At 52.0% G+C, this 14,097-nt stretch overlaps 1 protein-coding gene across 5 annotated transcripts; it reads left to right on the top strand.

Annotated features, from left to right (window-relative positions):
- Positions 1–424: 424 nt before the first annotated feature.
- SPINDOC (spindlin interactor and repressor of chromatin binding) lies at positions 425–13,285 on the top strand. 5 transcript variants are annotated; one of them, XM_028710252.2, is made up of 9 exons: positions 425–447; positions 3,256–3,352; positions 4,881–5,073; positions 5,821–6,105; positions 7,728–7,832; positions 8,653–8,739; positions 9,708–9,827; positions 10,599–10,649; positions 12,054–13,285. In XM_028710252.2, exons 3-9 carry the CDS (start codon positions 4,917–4,919, stop codon positions 12,476–12,478), a joined length of 1,230 nt encoding a protein of 409 aa, XP_028566085.2. In that variant the 5' UTR covers positions 425–447; positions 3,256–3,352; positions 4,881–4,916; the 3' UTR covers positions 12,479–13,285. The 5 variants fall into 5 exon arrangements, with proteins under 5 accessions (XP_028566085.2, XP_028566084.2, XP_028566083.2 ...); XM_028710251.2 differs by lacking the exon at positions 425–447 and adding an exon at positions 454–658; XM_028710250.2 differs by lacking the exon at positions 425–447 and adding an exon at positions 454–679.
- Positions 13,286–14,097: the final 812 nt, after the last annotated feature.

Genomic DNA, 14,097 nt, shown 5'->3' with positions numbered 1-14,097 from the left:
TGAGGTTTTGGTACAGGCATCTCTGGTTGGCACTTATTTGGAAGCAGGAAGAGTTGGACTTTTCGTTTTCCATAGGCTCTCTGATCCCTTTCTGCAGGCTCTAACTCGCCTTTGTCACTCCCTTATATTTCCTGCAACTCCACCCCTTCCCCTCCAGGGGGCGACCTTTCTCGGACTCGCTAGCCGCCCGCCTCTATGCTCCCGGTCTGTCCGCTGCGCCGAGTGGTCTATAACCTGCGGAGGGGCGGAGAAGAGAAGAGAATGCCGCGCTGGCCATTGGATTCGCTGGGTAGCGAAGGCAACGCAGATCTAAGAAAATAGAGACATATACGCTGTCGTCGCGCTCCCGAGCGAGAACTTCCGGCCTGAAAGCGGACTGTTCCTTTCCTTACCGGACGCAACTTCCGATGCGGAACATAGAGATAAGAAAACAGCCGCCGGGGCGAGGTATCTATGGCGGCGTTCCCTTTCCTGCCGGAAGTTATGGCTATCTCTGACAACAGAGCGGAGGAGGGAAAGGTCCTTCGGACAATGAAACCATAGAGTGGGAGCGGGGAGGAGAGGCCGCTCTGCCTCGCTGGGAGCCGGAGAGCTCTATGCTGCGTGGCGGGGGCTCCAACGGAAGAGCTCGGGAGGCCTGGAGCAGCTGAGCGGCCAGGTGGGGAGAGAGGCCCGCTGGGTAGGTAGGGGCGGGGGCCAAGGCGCCGGGGGGGGGAGAGGTGCTACCGGTCCCTAAATATGAGGGGGGGGGCTGCTGTCTTACCTCACCTGGGGTGGGGGAGGGGCTGGTGGCCCCCACAACTGGGGAGCTGTTCACCCCCCCCCCATAGACGTTGCTGGTGGGGGTTTTTCTTCCCCTATAAATATAGCTAGGATGGAGCTGACGTCCTCCATACCTGGGGTGGTGTCCCCCCAAAAACACAGCGGGGGTGGGAAGGGTTGGTGGCCCCTCAGCTGTGGTAGTATTTCTCCCTCAGTTGTGGGGTCACCTCAGTTATGGTGGTATTTCTCCTCCCACACACCTAGGGTGGCCCCACAACTGGGGTGCTGCTCCCCCCCCCATAAACACAGCTGGGTTGGGGGCAAGGGCTGACGTCTCCCCACACCAGCAGCACAATGGGTTGGGGGAAGGGCTGTGGGTCCCTCCACAGCTGGGTTGGCACATCTGGAAGAGGGGAGAGGCTGGTGTTCCCTACCCATCCTCCGCCATAAACGTATCTGTGGTGGGTTGATGTGCTCATTGCGTGCATGCATACGCAGAGATGGTCACCACCAGGTGGGATGGGAGAAGGCCTGGTGTCTCCCCCCCCCGAAAAACACCTGGGGTGGTTGTTTGGTTGGGGGGGGGGACTTATTTTTCTTCTTGCAGTTTAATGGTATTACAAGGTCACTTTTGTTGTCCCCCCCCCCCAACAGCTGCTTAGGTTGAAGGGGAAGGACTGGCAAAGAGCTAGGTTAGGATCAAGTCACAAGGGCAAGTGCCTGGTAGGCATATTCAGTGGGGTTGCCTGGCTCAAGAAGGGTGAGCATGTGGGGAGGTCAGAAGAATATTAATGGGGGGGGGAGAGAGGGAGCCTATGGCATGGCTAGTAGTGGGAAGGGGGTTTAGGGCATAGCTGTCAACGTTTCCCTTTTTTTTAAGGGAAATTTCCTTATTCTGAATAGGATTCCTCGCAAGAAAAGGGGAAAGTTGACAGCTATGGTTTAGTGTGTTAGGGTTGTATCCAGCTAAGTCCTACTCAGAGCAGACCCACTGAAATGAACATCCAGGTCCATTCATTTCCATGGGTCTACTCTGAACATTGGAGACAACCCATGGACTCTTAAGGGAGGAGATGTGAAAATGGAGCCCCTTGTGCTGAGTGGATGGGGGTGATACCTGGGATTGGGGAGGCCTGAGTTTCAGGAAGGAATCAAAATGGTACAGCAGGGAGATCTGGGTGGTGGTGGAGGGACATGGACCTTTGCCTCTTTTGGGGAGATAATGGGGAAGATTGTAATTCAGAAGAAGGTACTATGGATTAATCCAAGGAGGAGAGTATGGGGTGCATCTGCAAAAGATGGGGGCATTTTGCCTCTTTTAAGATGCAGATGAGACACACAAAGACCCTGAAAAGAGTATTACCCTGTGGGGATGGTGTGGGGCAGGATGTAGAGGGAGAACAGAGGAGAAATCTGTGAGTAGAGGCAAGGTAGAGAAGGGTGGGAGGTCTAGAAGGAGAAGTCAGGCTGGCTGGCTAGCTAGCTGAGATCCAGGAACGAATTAAAATGGTGCCTGGTGAGGGGGAAGGAGGTGCAAAGTTGTTTTATTGTATTTTTAATAATTTGTTGTAAGCTGCCCAGAGTGGGGTACAAATAATGAATTTTTGATGATGATGATGATGATGATGATGATGATACAGATACACTTTGGGGTAGAAGGTTCAGAACAGGGAGATGCAACAATGCAAATTGTTTGGTGGGAGAAATGAGATTCTGGAGAAATAAAGACTTGAAGGAAAGTGATATTATTTCATAATTATTATCACTTTATTCGCAGGCCACCTTTCCCCCCCACCCCTCCCAAAATGATGCCCAAAGTGGCTTATAACAATGAAATCAGAATAGATAATTTCATAATAAAAGTAATAGTTGTGGGTTTGCTTTAGAGGATGGAGGAGATTTAAGGTCCTGGTCGGAGTAATTGCGGACATGGCAAAAATGTGAACAGGGCCTTGTGGCTTTGGGGAGGGAAGTTAGAAATCCACGTTGAGATTGTTTCTTTTTCGGACATGCATTATAATTTAAAGAGGTGGGGATTTGGTGTCAGGGCAGAGACCCAGCAGTCAAAGCAAGAAAGACAATACTGTACATATTCAAACCAGGAAAAAAAGAGATTGGCCCTGAATGTGCAGGAGCAGAGGAGGGGGTGACAAAAGTATTAAACAAACATCCTCCAGGTTATGTTGTTATGCTGAATGCACTTTGAGCACAGTAAGGCTGCCCACAGGATCCTGGGAACTGTAGCATACTTCTCCCAAAACTACAATTCCCACCATGCTACAATTCCCATGATTCTTTGCGGGAAGCCATGTTCTTTAAATGCATGGAGTGTGTGTTCACAGCCTCCCTCTTCTTCGGAGATAATGGCACTTTCTACATGTGAAGTTTTTCTTAAAGAAAACACAAGTATGTTTCCCCTTGGGTTCTCCTCTTTTCTAGGGAACAAAGACTCTTGTGGCTAATGGATTTATTATTCCCTACTTTTGTTTCCAGAAGAGCGAGCAGCTTTGCTATCACCAGGCAGCACTGAGTGGATTCTAGATCCCAAGCCCTTCCTCTGGTTACGATCCGGATTGACGCCCTGCCACAGGTAGGAAGGGTTTGGAATTCATGTCACATCCCAGTGCATTATGCAGTTCCTTTCTCCCACAGTGTGGCAGTCTCAAAGTATTTGCTTTAAAAGTAACAAAGTTTCTAGTCCTCAAGGTGGTGGGAGGTAAATTTGAACACAGGGTGCCTGTTTGTTTGTTTTTTAAAAAAATCCTGAACAAGAAAACAAAAGATTGGGGGTAGCAACAACTCAGGGAGCAGGTTTCTTAGGATGTTTTGCACATGTACTCAGCAAAGAGGAAGGGGGTATCCTGTATTCCAGCAGGCTGGCAAACTTTATCCTTGCGTTCATCCAAATAACACATTAAAATGTACAGTGAACAGCAGAGTGTGCAGTTTGGCTCTGTATGTCTCCCCTGTATGGCCCTCGGATCCCCGCCCGCATCCTGGTTCCCGTGGCCTGAAGACAAAGAAGACTTTTGTGAGTGGAAATAAACAAATATAATTGGGGGAGGAGTGACTATAGCAATGGCCTTCAGGTCCCCAAATAGCTATGTTTCCCACAGCTTGCTCAGAAACTGTATCCCAGAATTGCTTCACGTCATGGTCTGAGTCTGCTTATTTTCTCTTCCCCTTTTTCCTTTTTGGCTTCATCAGCAGGAAGTCAGTAAAGCTCTGTTTCTATGATGAGTTTTGTTTGTTCTTATTTTCGAATGGTTTTTAACAATTTGTTTACGCTGCTTAGAAATTCTGATTCTGTTTGTTTGTTTGTTTGCTTGCTTGCTTGTTAATACCCCCCTTTTTCCACTGATAGGAAGCAAAGCCGCTTACAGGTAAAAAATAAGAGCCGCTAAAAACAGAAAAGATCACTGCAGAAAAAAGCAATCACTGAAAAACAATTAAACACTGATAAAATTAAAACTGTATACATACATAGGATGTACTGAAACCATACCAATAATTACAATAAAAACAGCACAGCACCAGCCCTTTCCTTAGAAGCAGTCAGTTCCCAAACGCCTGTTGGAACAAGAAAGTCTTCACCTGCTGGAGGAAGGACAACAAGGAGAGAGCCAGTCTAATTTCTCTAGGGAGGGAGTCCCAATGTCTGGGAGCAGCCACCGAGAATATTTAAATATTAAGTGTTATTTAAATGTCTTAAATAAATAAATAACGACAGAGCCTTCCTATACAGTGGCACCTTGGTTCTTGAACTTAATCCATTCTGGAAGCCCGTTTGACACCCGAAACTGTTTGAAAACCAAGCCGCAGCTTCCGATTGGCTGCAGGAGCTTCCTGCCCTCAAGCGGAAGCTGTGTCGGATGTTCAGCTTCTGAAAAACTTCACAAACGGGAACACTTACTTCCGGTTTGCGACATTCGGGAGCCAAGCCGTTCAAGAACCAAGGTACCACTGTATTCTTAAAGTGTGTATATGTGTGTATGTGGTTTTTTTCTGGCCAGGAGAAAAAGAGATGTGGGAACTGAGGTTGTCAACTTGGAAGTGTTTCTTTCCCTTCTCCATCCACCCCCTCCGCAACCTGAACGGTGCTTCTTATTTTTCTACAGGTGGGCTTTTGTTGTGCCAGCCCCACCGAAACCCTCATGGCACTGAAGGCAGAAGCTCCCCTCTTGGACTACCTCAAGGTCTCTTTGAAGTGCAAAACGGAGAAGGAGAAGGAGAAAGTGGCCGCAGGGCATCTGCTCCCCAGCTGCCCCCCAGTCAGGCTGGATGGGCCCCACGCAGATCCCGTGGACAGAGGTGGGGAACGTGCCCCTCTAGAGCGCAGGACAGGGAAAGTCCCTCCCCTCGCACCATCCTAGAAGTCAGGGATGCCCAACGAAGGCCGATGCTTGAGGACAAGCAAAAGGAAATACTTCTTCCCACAGCACATAGCTAAACTGGGAGATTCCCTCCAGCAAGGTGGGGTGGTGGCCACCAACTTAAAAGAGAATTAGGCAAATTCACGGAGGACAAGGCGATCAGTGGCTACCAGCCACAATGGCCATGTTCTCCCTCCACTGTCTGTTGCTGGCCACTACGCGAATTAGGTGCTGGAGGGGCTGCAGGCCTGAACCTGCAGGGCTTTTGTTGGGTTCTTAGGGTGGAAAAGGACCCCCAGCCTTGAGTTAGCCCGTGAAACAATAGTAAGAGCTGTTTGTTGCCATTGGAAAAAGCTTGAGCCAATGAGGCTGACCTAGAAGAGAGGAGTGGAGGTCCTGTGGCTGTTCTCTAGGCAAAAGCTAATGCCATTCCTGCTGGTAGGCCACACTGGCTGTAGCTGATGAGAGGTTCATTCCTAGTGCCATCCATAGGGCAGCCAAGGGCTCTGTCTGCCTGCCCTGACTCCAACTCCCATCAGTCTCAGCCAGCATGATCATGGGGGGTGATGGGACTTGTAGTCCGGCAGCGTCTGGAGAGCATCTCTGTTAGATGGGATGGGAACTGTCTCCAAGGCTGGCGTCAGACCCCTCCTCCATCCCAACGTGCCCCCTTTCTCACCCCCAGGAGAGCGGCTGGTTGTAATCCCGGTGGCCGAGGTTGGCCCAGAAGAGGCAGGCAGCTCCTGGAGTGAGGAGTACCTGATTGCCGAGAGCTCGGGGGGCAGCCAGCCAGTGTGCATGGTGTGCGGCGGCAACCTGAGCGCCTCGGGGCCTGTGGCCGCCCGCAAACACATTCTGGAGCATCACGCCCACTCCTTGGACTTCAGCTTCGAAGAGAAGCGCAACATCCTGGAAGCCTGGAGCGAAGGGGTGGTGCTTCCTGAGCCAGAGCCACAACCTTCCCCTGCAGGTAACACACACCAACACAGATCAGTGTTGTATTAAATGGTGCCATCTCCAGTTGGGTCTGGAAAAGGTTTTGGGTTTTGAGCAAAGTCGCCCTCCGTGTCTGCCTCTTCCATTTCCCCTGTGCCTCCTGGAGAAGGGGCTGGGGGTGTCAGTGCAGTTTGCCATCCTTTGGGGTTCCTTTTCCGGTCAGCAGAGTCGCCCAGAAAGTCTTCCAGAATCCATTTCTTCACAATTCAGCTCTTCTCTTGGCGAACGCCCACATGGGAATAAACACACCTCCCGTTTTGGTTCTTCTGAATGCATTTATTGTTGAATTAACACTACATCTTGTATAACCACTAGTCTAGTAAAGTAAAGTAAAACTACCGGTATGTTCAGATAATCATTCTGTCTCGCTCTGCTCTTCAGCCGTCTGGCCAGAGCAACAGCCTCCAACATACTCTCGCTCTCCCTGATCCATACCTTGTCTTATAAAGAAACCTGTTGATAAGGGGAAAACTTGTTGCCAAGGGCAGACTTGTTGCTAGGGCAAAATCTTTCAAGAATCATTTCAAGTCATTGTTTAGACTACACTAACAGGATGTTGGCAAACGTTTCAGCGGAAGTGTTTTTCTCTGCTCTTTAGCCGAAAAAGCCTGAGCAGTTTGCAGACGACCAGTGATAAGGCGGAGCCTGCCCACAGGTTTACAGACTTTAAAAAAGACACAGCACAAAAGGAAAAAGGATTGGGAGGGGAAAAGCAAACTCGTGGACTTGTTCTCACTTACATAGTGTTTCATGAATGTTCTTCCTGGCACGGAGAGGGGAAGCCAGCTCTCTGCAGCTGCTCCTTCTCTGGCCAGTGGACTGGGTCAGGCTGGTCTCCTCCTTGCTGTGATGTTCTTCCTAGAAGGCAGGGGACGCTGCCTTCCTTAGACCCCTGGATGGTGGCAGAGGTCCAGGCATGCTGCCTTCCATCTTTGCAGTCCCAGGGCAAAAGTTGAGTGTAGGGATCAAGAGGAGGCCTGATGGTGTTGAGGATTGACAGTGAAATAGCACTTGAATTGTGGGTTTTAGAGGCATGTAATGACTACAGGCGTTGGAAGATATTGGCCTTTAGGTTGGACAACGCAACCAGGAAGTTGTGTATTTATGCATGAAGAATGTATAGAAATGCAATCACTCTGCCTATGTTTGTGCCTGTTAGTCATTGGGAGGAGCAAACAGCTGGCGAAAGCACTAAGGCCAACCTGGCACCCTCTGGGTGTTTGGAACTACAGCTCTCATCAGCCCCAGCCATCCTGGCCATGTTGGCTGATGGGAGTTGTAGCTGAGAACACCCAGAGGGCTCTGGGTATGCAAAGGCTGCCCTAGACGATTGCCTATTGACTTAGCCTCTCTCTCTCTCTCAGCTCCACCCTGGATACCAAGATTCCTCCAGGCATTGCCTTGGAGTACCAATTCACATCCATAAGGGCTAGAAACTTGTCTCTTTCCTTTCTCCCTCCCCCTAAACGGAAGATGAGGTCCTTGGGAGGCCAAGTCCTCTGCCCGCTGCTGCCCATTTCCACTCTTTGCCGTGGAACAAACACGCAGTGCTGTGTGCCGCTTTTGATTCCCCTTTCTGAAACTATCCCCTGCCAGGCGACCCCGGCAAGAGCAAGCAGCCGGCTGAGATAGAGGTGCTCCTCGATTCGGAGGAGCGGCAGCCGGCGAGTCGGAAGCGTGGGCACCTGAGAGCGCGCTGCGGTGAGTGCTGGGGCCGGAGGTGGTGGTGGTGGTCGTCGCTTAGACGGGTCATCGTCATCGTTCTCAGACCCAGGACCCACTCGTAAGAAAAATAGGGAGCTGCCGTCTGGCCTAACACTGCCGACACGGACCGGCAGGGGCTCTCTGGGATTTCAGGCAGGGGGTGCTCTGCAGCCCCACCTGGAGATGCCTGCAGGGAGCTGAACCTGGGCCCTTCTGCAGGAAACATGTGAACTGTGGCCCCTCCCTTAAAAAAACGAAATGAGATTCTAGTCCTCATGGTTCTGAATTTAAACTGGAAAATAGGAAGCTTCCTTATGCCAAGGGATCTAGCTTAGTGCTGTCTACACTGACTAGCATCAGCTCTCCAGGGTTTCAATTTGGGGGGCCGGAGGGAGTTTTTTCAGCCCTGCTTGGAGATGCCAGGGATTGAACCTGACACCTTCTGTGTGCAAAGCACCGAGCTATGGCCCTTAATCCCTCAACCAGCAGAGCAACACCCCATTCCAATGTTTGTTTGTTTTTAACACACATGTCTGGCTTTAGCCTTCTCTTTCCCAGGTGCCCAGGTGCCAAGGTCTCTGTACCTCTGGCTGTTGGGTAGAAGGAGGAGTCTTTGTGGCTGTAGGCTCGTCTTGTAGGGATAAGAGCCTCATGCGGAAATGCCTTCTTCTGCAAAGTGTTCAGGATGAGCGAAGCCTGGTGGCCACAGGCACTGCCTTCAACTTTAGCGTTGGAGTGGGATATGACTTGACTTCAGCCACCAGTTGAAGACCATGGACCTAACCCGTGGAACTGTTTTTCCTTTATGTATGCTTAGACCCTGAACGGCGATCACAAGGCCAGCAGAGGCGGCACAGCTTGAGCGCCATCAAAGACACGAGCAAGCATCCCAGCAAGACCACAGGTTAGCAGCAGAGCTGTAAGGCTGCTTTTTAGAGTGGGAGCAGGTTTTTCCCTCCCCAAAGCAATGGAAGCATCTTCCGTTCAGTCGCCGCCACCGTTCCTTCCCTTTGCGTGCCTAGCTGCCTCCTTGTGTGTCCACCCACAGGCTAGCACTCTATAGAAGCACCAAACATTCACAGGATCTTACCTGCCTTCCTCCTTGGCTCCTTCGAAAGTCAAGTTTCTAACCTTTAAAGAGGGGCTTGACAGCATGCCATCAAGGTTTTGGTAATACTGAAAGCCTGAATTTGGTGGGTTGAACGAAACCATCCTTCATCCTTGCAAAAGTCACTGTGTGCCCCTTCCCCAACACAGAATAATTTGCAAAATAGGTGGGGTGAAAATGTGGGTGGGGGTTGCAGAGTAGTTTGACGTGCCTGACTTATGCAGATTGCAGAATTTGGCTCTGCTTGGCTTTTTGTGCTGTTTTGGGAGGGGACAGAATAGGATTGTGTGGGTTACATCCAACTTAGGTTTCTTCCTCAGAGGAGACCCATTTAAACTAATGAACCCAATGGAGCCATGCCCATCACTTTAAATGGGTCTAACTTTGAGTTTATAGCAGTCACTTTCAGTGGTGGCAGACTTGGGACTCTTCCCAGGCCACTTGCCTCCATGGCCTTGCTTCCGCACCCTCCTTGAGTGTTTTTGTCTGGCTGGAATATGTCCTTCAATTCAGATTATGCCTCTAGCCTGCCTGGATGGAGGAGAGAAAGTGGAGCAGGCATGTGGGGAGTGTGAGCATGTGTGTAAGCCATCCTACTTGCCAAAGGTCCAATATGCTTTGCCCTCTTTCACCTCTGGCCCCTTCCACAACCAGTGCCACTTCCACCTGGCCCCCAGAAGGCTGCCCAGAAGGGAATGTGGCCCTCGAGCTGGAAATGTTGCCCAATCCTTGGCTTAATTCCTCGCCTCCTTTTTTCTTCCCAGGGAAGGAATGGCTCTCCGAATGTGGGGTCCCAGGCTCGGCACCTGCCGAAATCCGTATCTTCACGGACGGCACTTTCCCAGCTGGCTTTGCCTTGAAACTGTACTGCCGGACTCAACCGGGTGAGTAGTGCTTTGGCGGTCATACTTCTAAATCTCCCTCCGTTAGGGAAAGGAGAAGGAAGGGGGGAGCAGTTAAAACACGTGCGCATTGCTGCCACTGCTGTCTGGGCCCAAACCAGAGGGACGTTACCTGTCAAATGCAACATGCACACAGCCAGGCCGTCACATGGCCTCCCTGAGGAGGTGGAGGCAGAGCCGCGGTCGGGCTTGAGGGTCGGTGTCCTGGAGGCTGGTACTTACACTGACCTCTCTCCACCCTCTGCCTCCCATCCCATCGGCTTCTCTTTTCCCACCCTGGCAACTGGCGGTGGCGGAAGGAGCAGGACAGGGTCAGGAAGCCGGGGGGAAAAGCTCCCTCCTTGACTGTTGCAAGTTGGGCGCTTAGCAATGACTGGAGGGTGCCCACCCCACCCTTAAAACGGAACACTGGCCACCATGTTCTAACCCCTTAAAGCAGGTCTGGAAGACTCCAACTCCCATCAGCCCCTGCAAGCACGGCCAACGGCTAGGGGTGATTGAGTCCAGCAACATCCCAGTTCCCCTCCCCACCTGCAGAACTAGAGCCAAGGGGTGGAAATGGCAGGGAGCCAGGCTTCCTTGGGAGCTGTTGGTGGTCTTGCCATTGGCTTAAGGAGAGGTGGGACGGCCCTCTGCCTGGAATGTTGCAGATCACTGCTCCTCCCCATTCTGTTATTCTGGGATTTGGGGGGCATGTTGATGGCACGGGTTCCGGCAGATGGCCACAACGTATTGTCGATGTTGTTGTTACAGAACCACCCCAGGACTCTGAAGCAAAGCCAGGCCCAAGGAAGAGAGCAGTGGGTAAGTCTTGCCGCTTGTTCCCCATAAGGAACAGGCGCAAGGGGCCAAAGTGGGTCGGATTTAGGCCCACCCACCACCTACTCTTCAGCTGACTGCCAAGGATGCTAAATCCTGCTCTGGCTGCAAGTGCCTGTTTCCACAGCCAAGGCAGAATTGAACCCATTTTCCTGAGTGACGGCAGCTGACGGACGGGCTGGCCAAACTGGACCCCCTGCCTAGCCAGGATTGGCCTGCAGGCCAGAAACTCACCACCCCTGTTTTAGCACAAACAAGCGATGTTTCCTGTCTTCGCTGTGTTATGGTTTCCCCCCTGCTAATTGGGAGGCTGAATGTTATCTCCAGTCTTGCATGGCTGTGTATCAAAAGTCACCAAAACAAGAGCAACGTCACATCACTGGCTTATTCCCTCCAAGCTCAGCCAAGCCTGAAGCCCGGCTGAAAACTGGACTGGAACTCCTTCCGCCTCCCAAGGCAGGATTTGCGCACCAACATCTCTTCTCTTTGTATATCCCTATTCTCAGCCCTGCCCGCCCCCTGAGCTTTCTGCTGTGCTTGGGGACTTCCCAGGGGCATCTCTGAGGTGTAGGTACTGAGCGCCAACTTGGATGGCTGTAAAAGAGGATTACACAAATTCATGATGCTTAAGGCTATTCATGACTACAAGCCACAGCTGCTCTGCTTTACTTCCAGAGTGGAAGCAGTCAATGAAGGCAGTACATGTCTCCAGGGACCAGCTGCTGGGGATTCACAGAATCACAGAGTTGGAAGGGACCATGAGGGTCATCTAGTCCAACCCCCTGCAATGCAGGAATCTTTTTGCCCAACATGAGGCTGGAACCCACAACCCTGAGATTAAGTCTCGTGCTCTGCCGACTGAGCTATCTGGGTGGCTGGAGAGAGCTCTTTTGTCCTCAAGTCCCGCTTAGCAGCCTGGATAGCTCAGTTGGTTAGAGCGTGGTGCTGTTGATTCCAAGGTCGCAGGTTCGATACCCATATGGAACAGCTGCATATTCCTGCATTTCAGGGGGTTGGACTAGATGATCCCCAGGGTCCCCTCCAACTCTGATTCTGTGATCAGCTTCCCATAATGGGCATCTGGTTGGCCACCATGAGAATGGGAGGCTGGGCTAGATGGGCAGTCTTTGGCTTGATCCAACTGAGCTCTTTCTTTGCTTTCTAACTGCTCACTTTTAGTTGTGAGAGCAGCTCAGTTGACAGAGCAGGAGACCCTTGAATATCAGGGTTGTGGATTCGATCCCCACATTGGGGAGAACATTTCTGCATTGCGGAGAGTTGGGCCAGTTGACCCGCCGTGGTCCCTTCCAATTCTACAATTCTGGGATAGGTGGACTGAGCGAACGGCCTGTTGTTGTGCATTTCAGTTTGCCGCCTCTTCCTCCCCAGATCGCAAATGCTCGGTGTCTTTACTTCGGCTCCACTCCACGGATCCTCCTCCCCGCCAGCTCTGCCCACCACGGGACCCTGCCCCTCGCGCCCTGGCCAACGCCCCCGGCAGCAACGCCAAAGATTGCGACGCCAAGCCCCGCCGGCAGCGGGCGGCAGCGGGCAGCGAGGACGCCCCTCTCCTGGCCAAGAGCTTCAACCCCACCTGGCGCGCCCGCTTCCTCGTGGACTTTGACGCCGCGGCCAACCACCTGGTCTGCATGGTGTGCGAGTACCCTCTGCGCCGCATCTGCCTGGCCACCGTCAAGCAGCACATCCTCCAGTGCCACGCCGAGACCCTCCACCTCCCGCGGGAGGTCCGCCGCACCATCCGTGAAGTCTGGGAGAGCAGGGGCCAGTCCCCCTCTGCGGCCCCCAGGAAATGAAGGGGAGCTTGGCCGTCACCCATCCCACCCCTCCAATATGCCAATGTGGCGACGTAAGTCGTTGGACTGGCCACCCACGGCAGCTGGGGGGTGGGCCGGTGGAAGAAAGTTTAGGCACCCAGTTACTAAGTGGGGTTCATTCTTTCCCCTCTCGGGCTCCCTACCCGGAGGGCGCCTCGTTCTTGTCTCGTTTCGTTACTCAAGCATGTTCGGGGGTCAGCCACGGCCTCTTCTGTCTTTGTGCCTGCCCTCTGTTCCCCACAAGTCCGCCTGATCACTACCACGGAGGATGATGGGAGGAAGGTGAATGTTTTGTGTGTCTGTGTGGCAGGAGAGGGAAATGGCCATTGCTGCCTCGCCTCCAAAGGTTTGGGGGAGACCCTTCACGTGGCAACTACCCCCACACACACCCCATGTGTTCCCAAAAGTTTGCCTCTCTGTCTCCCCAGAGAGAGCAGGGGTGGTGGAGCGTATCAGGAGGTGGAGCTCTGCCTGACCGGGGATTCCCGCCGCCTAATCGGTTAGTTTCCACACCAGCGGAACAGGCAAGGGATGCCTCTGGCTCCCTCCTTGGCAATAATGTTTTCCCCTCTGACACTCCATTGACACTCCAGCTAACAGGGCACAATACTTAGGACCCATGGCAGGGCAGGATGAGGCTTCACACCCTGTTATATGACTTAATAGGCACACACCCGAGCGGGGGGGGGGGCAGCGCCATTGCCCAGCACCTTCCCAGGGATGAGTTACATTAAAGGGAATCCGAGTTGTTGTTATACAAAGGAACAATAAATTATTTTTATGATACCCTCCTGCTCTCTCTCTCTTTCTCTCTCTCTCTCCCTCTCCCCCTCTTTCTGTCTTAATTTTATTTTCTGTGTTTGGCTGGCATGAAGAACCTAAGAGCAGCCACGCTGGGTCCCATCTTCTCTAGCCTCCTCACAGAAGCCAACCAAGCGCCTTCCAATAGGTCAGATTCTTTGTCCCAACTGGTGCTACCTAACCCCTTTTACTGGAGCCAGTCCAGGGACCTCTTCCATGCTAAACACAGAATCCTAGAACTGTAGCGCTAGAAGAGATCCAAAGGAACATCTAGTCCATCTCCTTGCAATTTGTGCTTCTCCCACTGAGTCGGGGCTCCTCCTATCCCTAGGCCATGTTTGTCATGGGGCTTTTGTTTGCCTGAAAAGTGTCCTTTAACCGGGTCGTGCCCCCTGCTTTCCTGGAAGGAAGTGGAAGGGTAGCTGTAGAAACCTCTGACTTACTTGTGTGACCAAGATGTAGCTTGCTATATACAGTGGTACCTCGGGTTGAGGACATCCCACATTTTATCTTCCCAACAACCCTGCGAGGTTAAGATAAGCTAAGTAACATCAGCCGGCTCTAGGTTACACAATGAGCATTGTCTCTAGGCAGAGCCATTGTGGCTAGCAGCTATGTATAGCCTTGGCTAATCCTCTCTTAAAGCTATCTAAGTTGGCTCCTGTGGGAGACAGTTCCTCAGTCTTTTAACACCAACAGATTGGTCAGAGGCAGATTTCCGTTCAATTCATTTCCTAGCAATTCCCAACATGGAGCTTTCATAGCATCTGCAAGTGCTGGGCTGTCCGCCACAACCC

Source organism: Podarcis muralis, chromosome 16 (assembly GCF_964188315.1).
Source record: "Podarcis muralis chromosome 16, rPodMur119.hap1.1, whole genome shotgun sequence".
Classification (NCBI taxonomy): Eukaryota; Metazoa; Chordata; class Lepidosauria; order Squamata; family Lacertidae; genus Podarcis; species Podarcis muralis.
Note: the sequence above shows the minus strand (reverse complement) of the source record. Positions and strands in the feature narration are given on the sequence as shown.